Source organism: Mytilus galloprovincialis, chromosome 1, assembly GCF_965363235.1.
Source record: "Mytilus galloprovincialis chromosome 1, xbMytGall1.hap1.1, whole genome shotgun sequence".
Taxonomy (NCBI): Eukaryota; Metazoa; Mollusca; class Bivalvia; order Mytilida; family Mytilidae; genus Mytilus; species Mytilus galloprovincialis.
In genome coordinates, this window is record NC_134838.1 from 43,948,454 (window position 1) to 43,970,248 (window position 21,795).

The 21,795-nt window shown below is 31.6% G+C and overlaps 1 protein-coding gene across 1 annotated transcript in view; it reads right to left on the bottom strand.

The window, feature by feature from the left end:
- Positions 1-5,990: 5,990 nt before the first annotated feature.
- LOC143060987 (E3 ubiquitin-protein ligase rnf213-alpha-like) overlaps positions 5,991-21,795 on the bottom strand; it is a 122,050-nt gene continuing 106,245 nt past the window's right edge. The window contains exons 72-81 of the mRNA XM_076233665.1: positions 21,188-21,372; positions 20,682-20,823; positions 17,904-17,987; positions 17,165-17,360; positions 16,264-16,483; positions 15,402-15,476; positions 14,108-14,305; positions 12,709-12,804; positions 8,249-8,430; positions 5,991-7,407 (exon numbers count right to left, since the gene is read on the bottom strand). Of these exons, the coding sequence (XP_076089780.1) occupies positions 7,212-7,407; positions 8,249-8,430; positions 12,709-12,804; positions 14,108-14,305; positions 15,402-15,476; positions 16,264-16,483; positions 17,165-17,360; positions 17,904-17,987; positions 20,682-20,823; positions 21,188-21,372 (1,574 nt within the window). The 3' untranslated portion in view covers positions 5,991-7,211. The remainder of the gene's footprint in view (positions 7,408-8,248; positions 8,431-12,708; positions 12,805-14,107; positions 14,306-15,401; positions 15,477-16,263; positions 16,484-17,164; positions 17,361-17,903; positions 17,988-20,681; positions 20,824-21,187; positions 21,373-21,795) is intronic.

Sequence of the window (21,795 nt, forward strand, 5' to 3'; positions counted from 1 at the left end):
GAAAGAAACTTTTATATAGACGGAATTTAAGGGGGGGAGAAAGAACTATGAAAATCAATAGATCTTGTCTTGCTGGTATATTTTGCTACTAAAGTTATATCTATTTACCAAATATTTCACTATTTATAACAGGCGAACATGCAAGTGAGAAAATTCGTCATATAAGGTCGATAACTCCTGTAAGAAGTCATTTGACTGTTTTTACGTGAATGGACATTAGGTAGAGCTCAACATTCTAATAAAATTGAGAATTTAAACGGGGAATATGTCAAAGAGGCAACAACCCGACCAAAGAGCAGACACCATCCGAAGGCCACCAATGGGTCTTCAACGCAGCGGGAAAATCCCGCACCCGGAGGTGGTATCAACTGGCCCCTAAATAAAATTGTGTATTAGTTCAGTGAAAATGGGCGTCACACTAAACTCCAAAACATATAATTGAGATTAAATTAAAAAAATATATACAAGACTAACAAAGGCCAGAGGTTCCTGACTTAGGACAGGCGCTAAAATGCGGCGAGGTTAATCATGTTTTGGGAGATTCCAACTCTCCCCCTATACCTCTAGCCAATGTAGAATAAAGAAACACATATGAAGCATACACACAGTTAAACTCATTTGAAAATAAGTCCGTCTCCGATGTCAGATTAGACATGTTTTTCACATCAGGTTTTCGTTATTCATAACGTTTCTTAATAGAAAGCACTTGCATTTTGTCCCTATGTTTTAATTTAAGCCATGTCGGCTAACTTGGCAGACATGCAGGGTTATCCAACACAGTTTTTAAATAAGATACACCAATGGTAATTGTTGTAAAGTTTAACCAAAACTATCAAGCGACTCCCTAAAAGACACATGTTCAATAAAATTTGGCCCAGTTGTTTCAGAGACTGAGAAGTTTAGTAAAAGTTAACAAAGACGAAATCGGACGACGAACGCCAAGTGACGAGTAAAGCTCACTTAGCAGAGCCAGGTCAGATAAAAAAGAACACTCGCAAAATATACCACTAAAGACTAAAGCAGGTCTTAGTACCAATAGAAAACGATCATGACAGAGCAAAAACATTGATTGAACATTTCACTATAATTGTATCAACTAAGAAGACATCAACTAAATATGTACCACTAAATAAACCGTTACATCCAAAATGGAAAGACATGACAACTTAAGTATGGGCGAGAACAAAATTAGAATATGGATTCAATACATAAAAAGTATGAGGACCAGAAGAAATAGGCCATAGAATGTAAAAAATAAATAGACCTAAAAAAAAATATAAAATGAATTAGCAGCTATTATATTATTATTCACCAATTTTTCAACAATCATCAACACCAGCTTGATACCTGATTAATGGACAACAGGAGAGATTTGTACATTTCCGCAAATTAAGTATCTCAAACATGAATTCTCTGCAAGATGCTGCAGCATATAGTATAGTCCAACATAATTTGTTACCGTCTAGATTATTATAATATCATCAATGCTTTACGTCTTAGATGCATGATTATTTTATTAGTTGTTAGTGGCTTTGAAATAGCTGTCAGTTAACTGCGAGTACTCCCAGTTCTGTACCTAATGTCTTTTTGTTATTGGGATGTACAAGTACCCGGCCACGTCTACTTGTATTTGTATCTATCTGAGGAATTACGCCTTTTCAACGGATTTTTATAGTAAGTTCGTTGTCATTGAGATTAGGGGGAGGGTTGGGATCCTGCTAACATGTTTAACCCCGCCGCATTATGTATGTATGTGCCTGTCCCAAGTCAGGAGCCTGCAATTCAGTGGTTGTCGTTTGTTTATGTGCTACATATTTGTTTTTCGTTCATTTTTTGTACATACATAAGGCCGTTAGTTTTCTCTTTTGAATTGTTTTACATTGTCATTTCGGGGCCTTTTATAGCTGACTATGCAAAATTGAGAGGAATTGAATTTTCAGAGAAGAATTAAGCGGCATGATATTTGTAGTCCAAGCTTACTCTATCTCGGACTAGATATTTGAAGCAGCGTAGACAATTTGATTTTGAAAACCTTAGGACATGACTACGACTAACTTGGCGAGGGCACTGTGCAAATCGTATATATCCATGTAGGCTACCGTAATTGTTCGCCACTTTTTGCACATCAATTCGTATTTATTGATTTTAAATTCTAGGAGATATAATGCTTTTCCTATGTAAATACCAAACAGCAAATATCAGTATTGCAAGGATTTACTATACAAATCCTTGAGTATTGAAAAAACGTGAGAAAGGCTTTGTATAGTGAGAGATATTGTCAAAAAAATCCATAAAAATAAAGTATATATACAAGTTTCTATTCTAGTTCCCTGGTTTCCATATCGGATTTTTTCCATACACCATTGTCCTATTAGGTTTCTTTTACGTTTTCTATCCATATACAAGATCACGAAAATCACCAATGCAGAACAACGCAACAAGATACACCATGCACAACACTAATCTTGATTCAATGCAATTAAAAAAGAAAGAAAAAAAGATGCAAAGGATTTCCCCAAAGTTTATTACTTCACAACCTATTTATAGAATCGAGGCCGATGTCAACCTTTTTTAGGCCTTTACAGATGTTTGTTTGTGTTGTTGGGTTGCTATCTTATTGACATTGATCAAACTTTTTTTTTTAAGAAAAGTTGAACAGACTATCCTTAATCGCATGAACGACGTACACATGACTTTATCAAATATTTCAAAAACATAGTCTCATCATCTCCTGGTAATTATTTCAATAGTTTATGCTTTAAAATCTTTTATTTAAAATTCATTCCTCTGGGTTTTTTCTTGTGAACATGTGTAATACTATATAAAACATGCCTATGTAGATATAACCCGAATAATTCAGTCCCTCCCCGTAATCGATCTCTCCTACTTGCGAGGTTAATGTAGTAAGCGGAATATAACGACTGAATTATTCGGGTTAATGTAGATAAAATAAGTTAAATAACCCAAAAGAAAAGATGATTATTCTCTCTGTTTCCGTTTTCCTGTTCCGTTCCGTATTCCGTTCCGTTTTCCGTTTCCGCCGTTTAGCAACACCCATAATGATGTGTTGAAATATAAAGAATCATAGAATAATGACCTATAAATTAAAGAATACAGTACTTAATGTCCCGTCTCTTTGATTTTGATGTGCATTTTTTTGGTCGGAGGCAGAAAGAAGGTCTAAAAATTAATTTATTTGGGTCAAATCCTGGAGATGTTCCTATTACCATGCTATTGCACAAATGGTATTGTTTTGATTAAAATTAAATTGATAAATCAAACACACATACAACATCTCTGTGAATTACCTTTTACATTTCTAATAAACAATATATTTTTATTTTCGGAGGTTGGATTTGCCCCCTTTTAGTTTACTTGACTCTACTTCCTTTCCCTATGTTTGGTATGAAAATTTAGGTGTCAAAAATATATTTTTAACTTAGATTAAAACACATTGGAAACTGGTTCACAATGTTTATACACTGCCTTAACTTTTACTCTTCTTAATTATAATAATTGACCTCATTAAAAAAAAAATCTGTTTAAAAAGTTGCAATAATGACAATCAATTCATGTAAAATAATTTCCAAATTTACAGTACATAAATACTTGTATTTCTATTTCCTTTAAAATGACACTTAATGTTATATTAAGCAACCGACAATCAATCAAACCTCTTATGATCTTTAATCTTTTACACAAATTTGTGAAACACCTTATTAATTAGTTTATATATTAGTACATTTATTAGAATGAAACTTGATATAATGAATGTCATAATCTACAAATTGTAAGTGAAGATTTCAGTCATCATATTGATGTCTTTTTGGGGTATAGCTTGTTAATAATCAATATTTCATACTTTTTACACATTAACTTATGAGATTAAAAAAAAAGGGGGCATTTATTAAACACAACAGTCCATATATACATCTTATTCAAGAACATTTAAAAACAACTATCAATGCAAGTCATTTACATACGTTAAGATTAAGAATTTAATAGAAATATACATGTACTCATAGTTCCAAATTGTGGGTATGTGTCTGACAATGAAAAGTCAGTTTTATTTTGAAAAGCAATGATACCGACATTTCTTTTATTCACAATTTCTACATAAGAAAATGCTTGTACATTTTGTACCAAGTAAGGAATGTGACAGTTGTTATCCATTTGTTTGATATATTTGAGCTTTTGATTTTGCCATTTGATTACAAACTTTGAAGATTTTAGAATTTGTCGTTTTGTATTTTTGTTATTTTACTTTTTTGTACTAATGTGTAGCTGGAATAAGCATTATGTATGATACTTCCATGCAGTCATTTAAAGCAAGCAATGTTGTTAAGAAATGTTGTAGTATTAAATATTATTGTATTATCTTGTTTAGGTAGTGACCGTAGTGTGGATAATACCTCCTTGTAATGTAGTTTAAAAACAATTTTAACAATTTTCTAATCATTGGGAAAATACATGTCTTTGTATATTTGTCTTTATTTATATATTTTTTTGTACAATTTTTGTATTGGAATTTACACCAATAAAATTATTTTATTTGATTTGATTTATAAACTTCGTCATTATGAATGATCCAAATAAATTGATACACCTTATCGCTATTTGTCGGCCATCACTAGACATCACAGAGGTTCCCTTAACATTTTTAGGTCATAATACAAAAGATCTGATGCCACAATTGGAAAGTGATTGTTGGATGACGTCAATATTTCAAGCAGGACAGATTCTCAGATCAGTTGGGGATAGCGATAAGGTGAATTGAAGATCAGACGTACCCTGCCAACATTTTCACCTTACAGTAATTCCATACACCAAAAGTAGTTAAATTACTAATGGATGGCTTATAGAAACAGACTGAACCACAAAAGCTATATATTGACCAATGAACCATGAAAATGAGGCCATGGTCATATGATACCTGCCAGCTAGACATGTACAACTTGCAATCGTTCCATACACTAGATATTATAGTTGGCCTGTTAATTAAAGTACATGTATCTCAGAAACAGACTACAAGGAAAAATAAAAATTTGACCAAAAACCATGAAAATGAGGTGAAGGTCAGATGCACCCTGCCAGACATATGTACATGCTTCAATCATTCCACACACCAATAGTTGAACTATTGAATATTCTATCTGAGATAATAACCAAACTATGTACATGTATTGAGCAATAACCCACGAAAATGAGTTCAAGGTTAGATTATAGTACACCTGCCAGACTGCCAAATATAGATACCAACTTCTTTTAGACTCATTTTCACCTTACTTTGACCTTGATCACTGATCCATGCCATTTGCCCTATGTCTGGTGAACACTTGTATATCTTGCAAGGATTCCATAGACCAACTATTATTAATCTATTACTCTTAATTAGTAAAAAATTCATGTGACAAAATAAACTGAAGTTTTTTTAAGCATTAAACCATGAAAATGAGGTCAAAGACAATGGTCATATGACAGACAGAAACTTTGTAAAACAAGGCATTTATTTTCCAAGGTGTGATCCATCCAGCTCTTCTTCCTATGACACATTAGTTTGTATACAAATAGTTTACATTGCCACTGCCAGTCTCCAAGGATTTTTTTTAGTATAGTTAGACTTGCTATACAAATTCTTGGTTTCCCTTCGTTTTAAATGTTTACTTTGACCCTAAAACAAAAATATTTAAAAAAAAAAATTGAACCACACACTTTATCGAAAAATTCATGAGATAAAAAACAAGGTTTACAGGCACTTATTTCGATCATTGATAAGCTTAATATTTCCTTAACAGTAGAACGTGATTGAAAATTTCTGCTGATTTTTACAGAGTTATCTCCCTGTAGTGTTATGTACAACCTTAATTAACCAGTTTGAATTCAAAGATAATAAAGAATTTTTTGATCCAATATAATTAATTCAAATGTCATGATTTTTGCAAATACATTGTGTAAAGATTAATGAAATATAACTTCAGTGACAAAAACCCTTTTAAACAAACATTATATTTTTTTCAAATTAAACATAAATTATTATAATTAATATACATGGAAACAAACATTATCTGATTATGAACAACAATATTGTCATTTTTCATTTCAAAAGCAATCTTTTCCTATGATTTTTAATAAAGAAAGGAATATTTTGCAATTCTTCATGATAGATCTTCCTAATGACTGACTTTGTTACAACATGTACACTGTGTATTAACATTTTGATATGCATTTTGACATTTGCATATAAAAAGATATTCAATTAACTTTTATATTTATGATTTGATCAGATTCTAAATCTTGTGAAATCATGCTGCTCACAAAATTTCATAAAAAATTTAAATTACCAAACTAAAATTTCTCAACATCTAAAGTAAACAAAACTATTTATATATTTCTTGCAAATACACCATCAAGAAATCATTTAGTGCTATATGATTATTTGCATCAAATTTGTAGAAAAAACTAACAACATATAGTCTGTACCATCACCACCCCTCTTTCTGGGACTTTGAAGAAATAATTTTTATTTAATTGCATTGTTTATAAATTCTTTATTTTAAAAGATATGTTTCAAACCATATTTATTAAAATTATCAAAATGAGCCAAAAAATAAAAACAAGGAATTTTATATCTAAGAATATACTATTCCTTGATATCGGTATGTAAAAAAAGTTATTAAAAAAAATTACGATAGAGCTTATTACTAATTTTTAGACATTAAATAGAGTTTCAAATCTCTGGTATGAGATTTCTTTAATTTGATTAAATGAATCTGAAACTTCTTTGAACACATTAACATGGTGTTTTGTTGGCAAATCTAAAAAAATCAACCACAAGAATACCCAGTTTAAAGTTGTAAGATTTGTCAATGGTTTAAATGGGATAGTTTACCAGTGTGGCATGAATAGTACTATAAGAAGGCTGAATTATACAAAAATGTAAAAAGATATCAGTGGAAAAAACTATGAAAGAGTGCAAAAAATAAATGAAATCTAACATATATTTTCAGTGATATTGCAAAAATATTGAGTCTGATATAAAATAATATAACTCATTGAGGAAATATTTGAGTTAAAACACATGAATAAAATTGTTCAGGAATGTGATTTAAGTCAAACACAATGATTATACGGTAATGTGTTTTCATTTGGTTCTATAAAGCTGATTGTCACATGACAAAGTTTTACAATAAACATTTTGATCACTAATCCTTTCATCTCCTGAACTGTTCCTTAGAAATCAATAGTCTGTTGATTATTTTCCAGAAGTCAACAATTTGTGCTGTAGTCACTTTTGCTTTGCTTTCTCCAGAAGGCAGTGTCTTAATTGCTTCCTTTAAATATTCATCTACCATTCTGTCATTCTCATAAGGTGAAGAATCTATGTATGGTATCAGGATTTCTTGTAAGCTAAAATGAATTGTACAAAACTAATATATTTGAAGTTAAAATAAAAAGACTATAAAATAAAACTTTAAATTAATTGTGAATGTTGATTTACATGTACACATCATTTAGTATTTTTTTCCAATAATGTTCAAGCTCTTTATTTGGTTTATTTTTCAAGTGTTGTGTCAACTGTTGTTTTCTCTATATCAAATTATACCAAATATATACATATACATACTATTATTTAAAAATAAACACATCACATATATAGCGTTCCAACTGGTTTCAAATTTATACAGATATTAAAGGCAGCCAATTAAAACAATGTTGACAGTTATATGGTGTTATAAGAAAGTTAGTTATTAGGGATGTAATGATATTATTGAACAGTATTTTAAGGTATAGGCCCTTTTCATACAAGTCCTTCTTTAGTTTCTCTTTTTTCTCTTATTGCAATGTTGTAAAATTGATATATCAAAAGTAACCTAAAAATTTGAATAGCTAACTTATTCATTGTTCAGCAGAAAATACCAGTTAAATCACAATTAAGGTGGAACATAACACTACAGGGAGATTACTCTGTAAAATCAGCTAAATGTATTAATAACGTTGTGTTATTAAGGGAATATTAAGCTTTTCAATGATCAAAATAAGTGTTTGTCAAACTGCTATATAACCAGTGTAATTTTTCTGATAAAACGGTTGGTTCATATTTTTTAAAATTTTTATATTTTCATCAGAAGGTCAAAGTAAATACTTTGTCAAAATTTTAAGAAAATTAAACGAGCCAAATTAATTTTAGTTAAAGTGTTGGGTACCACCTTAAGTGTCAGGTTGAGTATTTTCTTTATAAGTAATGTACCTGATTTCTGCCAAATTGTCACTATCAGGGATATCCAATCTCAAAAGGATACATTCAAATGTCAGAACAAGTAAAATATGAATATGTTCCAAAGGTAAACTATTCACTATTCCTTTTATTATTTTAAGTTGCTCTGGATTAAGTGGCTCCTTAAAGCTATCTGATAGACTGTCAAACAGATTCTAAAATTAAATTAAAATTTTAAGGCACAAGTTTGTTAAAAATCTGATGCAAAATATTTGCATGCAAAAATCATTATGTTTTAATACATTTTTTGTACATTCTTTTACTAAAGTATATCCATGGTACACAAATTATTGTTTCTCTGATTTGTTTCTGACAAAGTTAATGTTATCATAACTTCATAGTCAACTACCTTTACAATATTATTTAACCTCATACAGAAGCTTATTGATATTTAAACAAGAATGCACACACTGAAATGTCTCACCTTCTTTACTAATCATTGATATTAATAGTCCAAAATATAAAGCTTTACCACAACTATCACATAAACTTAACATGATCCAAAAAAATTAGGTCAAGGTCATGGTCATATACAGTAAAACCTGTGTAAACCTGCCGGCTACAGGACTATGGAAAAGGCTGGTTTGGACAGTGAGCTGGTTTATTCAGGTTTCCGTTTTGACCAGGAGTAAATGACTTGTGACGTCCTATATATTGCATGTAAAAGTTCTGTCAGATTGTAAACTACAAACTAGAGGCTCTAAAGAGCCTGTGTCGCTCACCTTGGTCTATGTGACTATTAAACAAAGGAAGCAGATGGATTCATGACAAAATTGTATTTTGGTGATGGTGATGTGTTTGTACATCTTACTTTACTGAACATCCTTGCTGCTTACAATTATCTCTATCTATAATGAACTTGGCCCAGTAGTTTCAGTGGAAAATGTTAGTAAAAATTTACAAATTTTATAAAAATTGTTGAAAATTGACTGTAAAGGACAATAACTCCTTAGGGGGTCAATTGACCATTTCGGTCATGTTGACTTATCTGTAAATATTACTTTGCTGAACATTATTGCTGTTTACAGTTTATCTCTATCTATAATAATATTCAAGACAATAACCAAAAACAGCAAAATTTCCTTAAAATTACCAATTCAGGGGCAGGAACCCAACAACGGGTTGTCCGATTCATCTGAAAATTTCGGGGCAGATAGATCTTGACCTGATAAATAATTTAACCTCATGTCAGATTTGCTCTAAACGCTTTGGTTTTTGAGTTATAAGCCAAAAACTGCATTTTACCCCTATGTTCTATTTTTAGCCATGGCGGCCATCTTGGTTGGATGGCCGGGTCATCGGACACATTTTTTAAACTAGATACCCCAAAGATGATTGTGGATAAGTTTGGATTAATTTGGCCCAGTAGTTTCAGAGGAGAAGATTTTTGTAAAAGATTACTAAGATTTACGAAAAATGGTTAAAAATTGACTATAAAGGGCAATAACTCCTAAAGGGGTCAACTGATCATTTCGGTCATGTTGACTTATTTGTAAATCTTACTTTGCTGAACATAATGGCTGTTTACAGTTTATCTCTATCTATAATAATATACAAGATAATAACCAAAATTTCCTTAAAATTACCAATTCAGGGGCAGCAACCCAACAACAGGTTGTCAGATTCATCTGAAAATTTCAGGGTAGATAGATCTTGACCTGATAAACAATTTTACCCCAGTCAGATTTGCTCTAAATGCTTTGGTTTTTAAGTTATAAGCCAAAAACTGCATTTTACCCCATGTTCTATTTTTAGCCGTGGCTGCCATCTTGGTTAGTTGGCCGGGTCTCCGGACACATTTTTTAAACTAGATACCCCAAAGATAATTGTGGCCAAGTTTTGATAAATTTGGCTCAGTAGTTTCAGAGGAGAAGATTTTTATAAAAGATTACAAAGATTTACGAAAAATGGTTAAAAATTGACTATAAAGGGCAATAACTCCTAAAGTGGTCAATTGACCATTTCGGTCATGTTGACGTATTTGTAAATCTTACTTTGCTGAACATTATTGCTGTTTACAGTTTATCTCTATCTATAATAATATTCAAGACAATAAGCAAAAACTGCAAAATTTCCATAAAATAACTAATTCAGGGGCAGCAACCCAACAACGGGTTGTCTGATTTGTCTGAAAATTTCAAGGCAGATAGAACTTGACCTGATAAACAATTGGCTCTAAATGCTTTGGTTTTTGAGTTATAAGCCAAAAACTGCATTTTACCCCTATGTTCTATTTTTAGCTATGGCGGCCATCTTGGTTGGTTGGCCGGGTCACAGGACACATTTTTTAAACTTGATACCCCAATGATGATTGTGGCCAAGTTTGGTTTAATTTGGCCCAGTAGTTTCAGAGGAGAAGATTTTTGTAAAAGTTAACGACGACGGACGACGGACGACGGACGCAAAGTGATGGGAAAAGCTCACTTGGCCCTTCGGGCCAGGTGAGCTAAAAATGTATACACTGATAAATTAAAATACAAAATGCAATAATGTAATAACTTCGTATGGTCATTATTTTGAACCTTCATATTCACTGGCCGTAAAAAATTCAGAAACTGGTTGTGCCTAGAATTAAACAGAAATAATTTTTCAACCATGTTTTACATATCCTTGTATGTCAAATAGACTTAGGTAGCATCAGTCTCCAACTTCCTAATTTCACTTTCACTTTGTTTTTCATTTGCATCATAATACTTGTGACATACGTTTCAGACGTTGGTATGGCCGATTGGAAAGCCAAAATATTATCAAACGAAATCAATCACCATCAAAACATTGTCGTACATAGTACACTGCACATTGATTGTTCTCATCCAAGTGTTCTTCATTATCAGGGTCAATCGTTTAGAGGTTCATAACAGGGAACCCAGGATTTAGAAAACATGATGTAAATTTCTTTCTTTGCAATTTGAAAAAAAATAATCAAGTTCCAATGTAAGTTCAGTCCGAGATATATTCAGCGTGTCTTTTAGATTAATTAACATGTTTATAGTGTTTTAATAAATAATACAGCTCACTACTGTCCAATTGTAAGTTCACAGTTTAACACCTGGCTAATTGATTATCCTAATAAGCCATATTGTATAAACAAATATATTTCATTGCATATCAATCATTTAAAATTAATTAGACAAACTGGTTTTGACAGGTAATAATTGATGTAATTAAGAGTATTGGGACTGCATCATAAGACCGGAATTCGGAATATACAGGGTCCGGTTAACCGTTTACAAAGGGTATTTTAACAAAGACTTTGAAGGGAAAAACACAGGACTCTAATTTTCGGCCGGAATGGACAGGAAACCGGTTTATTCTGGGTCAGGTTTACTCAGGTTTGACTGTATAAACCAAACAATAAATACATGTACACCTTACAATCATTTAATACATTAAATATTGTTGACCTATTACTTATAGTTTCTAAGAAACTGTCTTAAACAAGAAAACTAAACATTGACTAATGAACCCTGAAAATGAAGTCAAAGTCAGATAACCCATGCCAGGCAGACAAGTACAGCTAACAATTCTTCCATACAATACATATATTATATCTATAGATTGCTTATAGTTCAAGAAAAACAGACCAAAACACAAAAACTTAACACTAAGCAATGAACTGTGAAAATGAGGTCAAGGTCAAATAAAACCTGCAAGACTAACATGTACATCATTAAATATTCCCATACACGTAGTAGAGTTGACCTATTGCATATATTATAGAACAAAAGATCAAAACTCATAAACTGAACTTAGACCACTGAACCATTAAAATGAGGTCAAGGTCAGTCGACACCTGCCAGCTAGACATGCACACCTTACAATCATTCCATACACCAAATATAGTAGACCTATTGCATACAGTATAAGAAAAATGAACTGAAACATAAAAAAAACTTAACTATTACCACTGAACCATGAAAATGAGGTCAAGGTCAGATGACACCTGCCAGTTGGACATGTATTCCTTAGTCCTTCCATATACCTAACATACTAGATATATTGCTTAAATACTGAAATATGGACTTGACCACCAAAACTTAACCTTGTTCACTGATCCATGAAATGAGGTCGAGGTCAAGTGATAACTGTCTGCCGGGGATGATCACCTTGCAAGGTACCCACATACCAAATATAGTTATCATATTACTCATAATAAGAGAGAAACTAACATTACAAAATATTTTAACTTTTTTTTCAAGTAGTCACTGAACCATGAAAATGTGGTCAAGGACAATGACAGACAGAAACTTCGTAACATGAGGCATCTATATACAAAGTTTGAAGCATCCAGGTCTTCCACCTTCTAGAATATAAAGCTTTTAGGAAGTTAGCTAAAGCTGCTGCCTTGCCGGATTACTATCCCTATGTCGAGCTTTCTGCCACAAAAGTCGCAGGCTTGACAATCAAATCAAAAGATTAAGTTCTAAGTATACCTGGTTATATTTTGATTTCGCTTGCTGTTTCTCTTTATGCAATGACAAGGTTACCCACCAAGATAAAGTATTCTTACACTTAGTAAACTGCTGTGCCTATAAATAAATATAATTATAAACAATGCATCACAGGACTAAGAGAATAAATAATAAATAATCAAGAAGGTACTATTTGGAGAGGCGGTGGGGGGATATTATCCTTGCCCAATCTAAATTTGAATGGTTGTCATTGGTTCATGTCTATCTTTTTGGGTTTTCCTTAATTACTTGTTATAAATAAGGCTGTTCCTAGTCTGTATTGTTTCATATTCCATGCAGTGGTCTATTATGCTTACTACCACTTCATTTTAACTTTGGTGTCGAGTTTTCTCGTTTGCAATCATAACACATCTTCTTATATGGTTCGATATTAAAGGCCCTTTTTTCAGTTAGAACTTAAAATTAAGAATTATTGATCATAACCATAATAAATCATAGCTAAAACAATGACCTGGTAGGTAGGATTTTTTTTGTTCACATAAAAGATCTTTTAACACAAAATTAAAAAACCCACGAAAATTTAACCTTCATATCATATCACTTCAATTTAATGGAAAACATGAAATTAAATCCCCATGAAATCATATAAAGAGACAATACCATGAAATTTTAACCCTATGAAAATTGGTGTTTCTATAGTATTCAAATAAAATCATTTAATGGGAAAGAAGTAGAGATGGGCCAAAACTGAGCCTTAATGCTCTTACTTCTTTGATAAAAATTGTGAGCATAGTAACTAACAAGAATTAATATACAGCACAACCATAGCCCCAAAAATTATTTACACATGACATGCAGTTTGTGCTCATCACTACTTGCTAATAAAAGTTTGGGCAACATTTGTGAAGGTTCCTGAAATTAGCCTATTCCTTTGCTAAATTATGGTAAATCACCACTATGACTTTACATTAGTGACATCAGTCAAAATGTGCAACAAGATTAATACAATATTTATATTTCTGTGCCTGAATTAAGCACAATACAAATTTACGAGTGGAAACCATTTGATTTTTTTGCAGACAAATAATTATTTTCACCTTATGCAATTCCAACTTATTGTGGATTCATTAATATTTGTTGATTACCAATTTTTGAGGATTTCGTGGGAACAGGTGATTTAAATGTTCAAAAAAAATTAATTGTCTAAATATATGTATGCAGACTTAACCAAAACCATGAAATTTAATATCCACGATAATGCAAGTTACCCAATCCACAGTTGACAACTTTTCTGATTAGTTGTTTGTCTAGTTTTATTTGATGAAGCAAATTGCTGTTTGGTCAGAATTTTGAATGCACTGCAATATGTGGAGGAGAACACCTATATACATAGTAGTTATAGAAAAGAGAGTAATGTTACCTTTGAACTTAAAAATGGATGTTCAATTTTTAATGTTTTGGACATGAAGTCAAAAAGTAAGCTGTCAGGGTTTGACCCAACAGACTTTAAGAAACTGATAGCAATATCCAGCTTGACAAGACTGTCACATAAATCAGAGAATTCTTTTGATTGCAGTTCACTTTGTATCTGATTCTGAATAGTTGTGTTGATTCTTTCCTGAAATGTAAAAAAATATTGAACTGTCAGCAGAAATAAAAAAGTTTTAATTGATAACATTCAGCAACCTATTAAAATGTAATGTGAATCTAATAACTTTCAAGAGATGAAATACATTTGTACTATAACATGTCCATCTGAATTGCTACAAAAAAAAAATTGAGGACACAGAGATATGACTTGCTTGAGTATAATTTTTATAGTAAAATGCAAATTCAAATTTATATGGCAACATTTTAGACTGTAATAATCCAAAATTTTCAAATTCAATAGATCATACCTTAGGGATCAGGGCTAAATAATCTCAATGAAAATGAGATGTGCAAATAGCTTTATAACTGCATACCAAATATCTTTGACTTACTATCCGTTTTTACCCTTAAATAAACTAAATCACAAAACTTAAAATTGTAAACAAGGGAACAGTTTAAATAGACCATGACTGAGGCAGCAGGGTTAAATGATTACCATGGCAAAGAAATATGTGTTTTTTAAATAAAATTCATCCGGTTTGCTGGTTAAAACAAAGGTTCAGCACACACAAACATGTTTAACTGGTACATTCTGTATGTTCCTGTCCCAAGTCAGTGGTTATTGTTTGTTACTGTATATCATACTTATTTTTAGTTTGCTGTTTTGTGCACAATCCAGGCCATTGGTTTTTTCATTTGAATTGGTTTACATTTTGTTATGTTGGTTCTTTACAGCTTCCTATGGGTTGTGGGTTTTGCTCATTGTTGAAGGCTGTATAGTGATCTGTACTTGATGAAATTTATATCATTTAGTCTCTGGTGGATACATGTCTGATTGGCAGTCAAACCAAATCCTAATATTTTATATTAGGACCAAAAGTTTGGGATAAAATAAAACCATAAAGACCTAACAAGATCTTTATGGTTTTATTTTATCCCAGAGGAGCCAAAACATTCAGTATAAGTATTTCAATCTATTTTTTTTTTAATTTGGAATTAAAATGTTCTTTTCAAATCATGGCAACGGTACCAGCCAGAGCTCAGAATGAATTTCTGAAACATAAACCTTAAACCTGAGACATCAGATCGTTTTACCAACCCCATTTTTACATTGTAGAACTTACTTGTTTTATTCTTTGAGACAGTTCATCAAATACCAAAGCATTTGTAGATTCTGTTCTGTATCTAAACATCTCAATCTAAATTAGAGACAAACAATAAGTATGCTTATATAAGAGGCTTTGCTGTTTTACAATATCAAAAAGCCAAAACATTTTTAAAGTTGCAACTTGAATTCGTTTCTTCAATCCAACTGGTAAATATTGCATGAAGGCAGGTAATACAAAAGTTCTACCATCATTTTGCAATGATATACTTTCCATTCTTCAATATTAAAAATCAACACCTGCTTTATACTAAGAATAGTAGTTGTTGTTTTATCAGTTTACAAATTTTGCCATTATTAACAGCAGTTTTTTTCTCTCTCAAAAATGTCTTATTCAGTATGAAATATTCTTGCCACTATAGATGAGCATTTGAAATACCCCCAGTTTTGGTAGGGTTCATGTTTCTTTAACTTTGAATGAGTATCATTTTCTATACATATGAATGCTTGACATATCTTTATATTGTCTTTGCTGCATGTATATTTCTTTCATATCTGAAATTTTTTGGTGAAATTTTTTGGAAGTATTGAATTGTGTATGTCTTGATGACAATGCTGTAATTGGATCTTAAACCAATATAAGATTTTAAATTTTAGATTTGATTTGTTTTGTTTTATTTTTAAGCTTTTTTGGGAAGTCTTTGGCGAACTGTTTCTCTATGTATTTATCATTTTGGCCATGGTATTGTCTCTCTTAAAGTTGTGGTTTCTGATTGATTTTTTTTTATCTAGTGACATGCTCTTATTTATTTCCAAGGTCCTAAATTGTGTTCTAAAAACACACTTACAAAATAAATAAGTGATTGAAAATCTCCAATTACCTCTTCAATACCAGTGATGACTGATTTTGAGAAAAGAAACCTGTCAAGCAATTGTCTTTCAAGATTAGCAAAGTCATACTCCACTTTTGTTCCCTGACCCACTTCAAATGAGTAATTGCAGTTAGCAAACACCATTGGTAGCAGGTCCTTGTCTGGATGGTAACTAATCAGATGAGCTGATGAAATGTCCTTCACTTGAACTCTTGGCATACTATCAAACCTACAATTAAAGGAATTTATCACACATGAAAAAAATACTCATTTATCCAAAAACCATGTCAGCTCACCAATGAAGGTTTGACAAAGTTATTGATGTGTGAAAATTAAACTTTTAATTTAAATGTGAAATGCAAAAAAATATCAGTAAAATACGAAAATATGATTTCTTTAATTTTATTTTGACTATTGATACTATCTTTGGTTTAATAGATAGTAAAGAAATTTTTTGCAAAATAATAAAAAAACAACAATGTGTCCCTAATACACAGATGTCCCATCCGCACCATCATTTTCTATGTTCAGTGGATGTTTCTCGACCTGAGAGGGGGTGTTTCTGGAATTTGTCGATTTTTCAGAGGCCGGACCATGAAAATGGGGTAAAATCTCTAATTTGGCATTAAAATTAGAAAGATCATATCATAGGGAACATGCTTACAAGTTGATTGGACTTTAATTTCATCAAAAACCTCAACCAAAAACTTTAACCTGAAGCGGAACTGACGGAAGAACGGATGGACGAACAGAACAACGAACGAACGAACCAATGGACTCAAAGACCAGAAAACATAATGCCCATAAATGGGGCATAAAAAGTGTGCACAAACATATATTTGAAATTGTGATGTTGCTTACTATACACAATCATGCATATTTCCAGTGATAAACATCTAATAATACATACATTTTGTTACTTTTCTGGCAATATTTTTCAAGGAAGCTGTTCTGTCTTTCAAGTAAGAATCTGAGTAACATATAGGCACATAAACCACCATCAGTTCTGAGAGTTGGAAGGAGAAATGACACTGGTGTTTTGCTATCAATTTGTCTTCTTAAATGTTCTTTATTCACAGAGACAAAGAAACCATTTACTGAGTAACCTGAAATTTAAAAATATTAAAAGCTTTAGTACTTTTTTGGATAAGTTCAAATGACTAACACTTAACACTAGCATTCATATCAGTTCCGAAAGTGGTAGTTCAGTAAAATAGATTTTGATTCTTAAGGCCAGAAAGGTTATTTGAAAAGAACTGGATTTTGACTACAATAACCAATGCTGTAAGACAATAGGTGCCAGTTAAAAGGCATTATGCGGATAACTGTAAAAGTTTAAAACATAAGTTATCAATTATGATTAAACTTTAAAATAATCCTCTAAAGTGTTTGATCTAATTTTGAAAAACAAAGATTTAAGGCTGTTTAAAATGATGATATTGTTACTTTAGTTTTTTTACACATTTAATTTCAATTATTGCGAAACAAATGAGAACTCCACGAGTCATCATTAATGGGAAATAACTCCTATAAAGTAATCTTTTAATTCATAAGTAAATTAAAGGGTCTGAAAAGCTCAAAAGGAATGTAGTAGGTTATCATTAATTAAAAAAATATTTAAACTGCTTAAGATTAAAAAAAACTCATACTGTAAGATTCAAGTGATTGGCGTACACATTCCCATGCTTCTGCATAATCATCAAGTAAGGTCTCAAATTCCTCGGATCTTCTGTCTAAAAAAAAAATATTGTGTCAATAGGACAATACAATATCAAAATAAATGGAAAATGTGTCCATGGGACACAGATGATGCCCATGCTTGTTTATTAAATAAAGTTATAAAGGGACATAAAAAAGGAACCGAGAAAGTGACATTATCCAAATTTGTTCTTGATCTGAATTTTGTGATAATAAGTATTGTGTATAAATTTAATAAAATTTGGTTCAGGCAAACTTAAGTTAGTGAATGGAAACAACAGCAATTTTTCAATTTGTAAAGGGGCATAACTCTAGAACAATAAAAGGGATACAAAAAAATTCCAACTTAATCTGTATTTTGTGGTAATAAGCATTGTGTATAAGTTTCATAACATTTGGTTATTATCAAGATGCTTGATTTCTTGATTGACAACATATTTGTAACGTTCGGAGGACGTGTTTTTCAACAGACTGTCAGCATCCCAATGGGAACAAATTGTGCCCCTCTACTTGCAGACTTGTTTCTTTATTATTATGAGGCTGACTTCATGCAGGAACTTCTTAGGAAGAAAGATAAGAAGTTAGCAATATCCTTTAACTCTACTTTCCGCTTTATAGATGACGTTCTTTCACTAAACAATTCAAAATTTGGTGACTATGTGGAACGCATCTATCCCATCGAATTGGAGATAAAGGATACTACAGATACAGTTAAGTCGGCTTTATATCTTGACTTACATCTAGAAATTGACAATGAGGGTCGGTTGAAAACAAAACTTTATGACAATAGAGATGATTTCAGCTTTCCAATTGTGAACTTTCCATTTCTAAGTAGCAACATTCCAGCAGCACCTGCATACAGGGTATATATCTCCCAATTGATACGATATTCCCGTGCTTGCATTTCCTATCATGACTTTCTTGATAGAGAGTTACTGCTCACAAGGAAGCTTTTAAACCAAGAGTTCCAAATGGTGAAGTTGAAATCACCCCTCATAAATTTTACGGACGCCATCACGAGTTGGTTGAATGTTATGGAATAACTACACTACAATCCCCTTCCCTTTCATGAATGTGACCTACGGAATTAGACTATTTATCGGATTTGTAATCACATAAGCAACACGACGGGTGCCACATGTGGAGCAGGATCTGCTTACCCTTCCGGAGCACCTGAGATCACCCCTAGTTTTTGGTGGGGTTCGTGTTGTTTATTCTTTAGTTATCTATGTTGTGTCATGTGTACTATTGTTGTTCTGTTTGTCTTTTTCATTTTTAGCCATGGCATTGTCAGTTTGTTTTAGATTTATGAGTTTGACTGTCCCTTTGGTATCTTTCGTCCCTCTTTTAAAGTGAGACCACCAAAATTCAAACTTGATCTGTGGTTTGTGGTAATAAGCATTGTGTATAAGTTTCATAACATTTAGTTGAGGCAAACTTAAGTTAGAGAACGTAAACAACTTTGGGAAGTAAGGAAGTATGTACAGACAGACAAGGGTAAAACTTAATGCCCCTCAACTACAGTGGGGACATAAAAACAATGGTCTATGGGCCTATAAGCATCACTTATCATAAAAATGGTTCCTGATAACTCGTCTGTCTTGCCTACTTTTGATGCTGTAAGAGGATATATATATTAGTGTTGTCAAATCGTACACTTTTGCCTAACAGGTTACTCGTATAATCGTTCGACTGATACATCGGTTAACCGGTAGTTTAAGTTAATGTTTGAAGGCCTTATCAATAGTACCCTACACATCGATATAAGAAGATGAGGTATGAGTGTCAATGTGACTACATGCCATCCAAGTCATACATTTGTGTTTTTATAATACGATGAATAGAAGTTTGGCCTTTGGTTTTATAAGGCTCATCTGTGAAGATTCCTGTCGAAGTTTGACTTTTAATAATCAAATACACGGTATCAACTATGGCGTTTGTACTAACTTCAAATTGAAAAATAAAAAAAAAACCCTCTTGATCTCATACAATTGAATATGTCTGAAACCGATTGTTCTTTTATTTTGTCTTGTTGTCTCGGAAAATAATGTGAGGTTATTGAATTAAAATTGATTAATCCTGATATTCGTACCATAAAGTGTACATTGATTACATTCACATTGGTTTGCTTTTTTCAGTTTTTGAGTTTTAGTTTAATTTAGTTTAAAGTATGACAAAGACTTGCACGACGGAGATTGCACATTCAGATGTAGGTCAACACAATATAAGATCAAAAATGAAATAATGAAGTATATCGTAATATTTAATCATATTACTGATTAAAAATTACTGTTAAAAAACATGAATACTAATTGCCTCGAGCTGAGAGACAAGTTTTAATTAATTTTATATTTTTTGATTAACAATACCAATCAATATTAATTACCATGACGACAATTTTTAAAGAAAACACAAATTAATGATTTCAATAAAAATTTATATCAAATCTATTTAAATTGAAAAAAGTCTGGTTAACAGGTTAGCGTTTTTGGTATTTGGTATTTGGTCGTTCACACAGTGAACCGGTTAACCATTGACAACACCAATATATATAGTGTAATGCTGGCTGCCAAAACCATTCATCAGGAAAATATTGAAAATCATAAAAAAAATCTTTAAATTGTATTTTTTTTTTTATCTATCCAAGTTTCTACACATTCCTTGCAAGTTTAATAAATTTATTGATGTCTGCAAAATTAAAGATATGTATCAGCAGTTTGTCTCCCTACCTTTTTCTATATGCTTCTTAATAGTATCAATCTGAAGAGTTGTCCCCTCAGCCTTGTCCAACTTTCTGTTGTATTTATTCATCAGAAGCTTTTGAAGTCTAAGAATGCTAGGAATATGTCTTAGTGCTCTTAGAATGGATTCCTGAAATGAGAAATGCATTTCCTGTAATATAAAAGATCATTTACCATAGCAGAATTCTGGCAGTTTATCCTCATATTGTTTTTTCCCAAAATTAAGAAAAAAATTAGGTATCTAACATTAAAAGCTTAAAGCTGTTTGTACTACTGTAAATAAGTAATTAATGTAATGTTTTTAATTATTGCAATACATGAGATGGGGTTAAAATCACAATAATTTAAACTCGCTTTTAATTTTTTTTTATATGTATTAAACAAGAATTTTCTCAATATCACAAAAACTAAAATCGCATTATAGTTTAAAATGACAAAATTGCAATAATAAATGCATGCAATAATTCCTGAATTAACAGTATCTTAAACTATACCTCTTCAAGGAAAACAGACAATACTGGACATTTTTGTTGGCTTGAGTTTAACATCTGTGTTAAATGTTCAACAGATACACATGCTCTGTAACCCCATACTGCAGGAATGTCTTGAAGGTGTGTAACATCTAACATTTCTAACTGAGTGTCAACTTCATATAGCAACTGGAGCAAAGGATCTGACCCTAAAACAAAAAGATACCACTTGAGTAAAAGGGCAATTGGTGCAATTTTTAATACACTCATAAATTTAAAAAGAACTTAGAAATCTTAATAAGTGAAAATCCAGGAAACAATATAACCTTTTCATAATGATTGCTTTAATTCTCCTTTGTTCATAACCGACTATTATATATGGACACTGATTTTTTAAATGTACAATAAAATATTATCCCTAGTATTTAACATCTTTATATTTTCCTAAATTTATGCAAATACAGATGTGATGTCTTTTAGTCAAAGTTCAATTTGAAAAAAGTTGATAAAGCATTTTTTTTTTATTTACCCAGTACCTTCACATTTGTAAGATGTACATTTATATATCATTAATCGAATATTTTTAAGGATTTGTGATTCGTTAAAACTTGATCACATGTACATTAATTTTG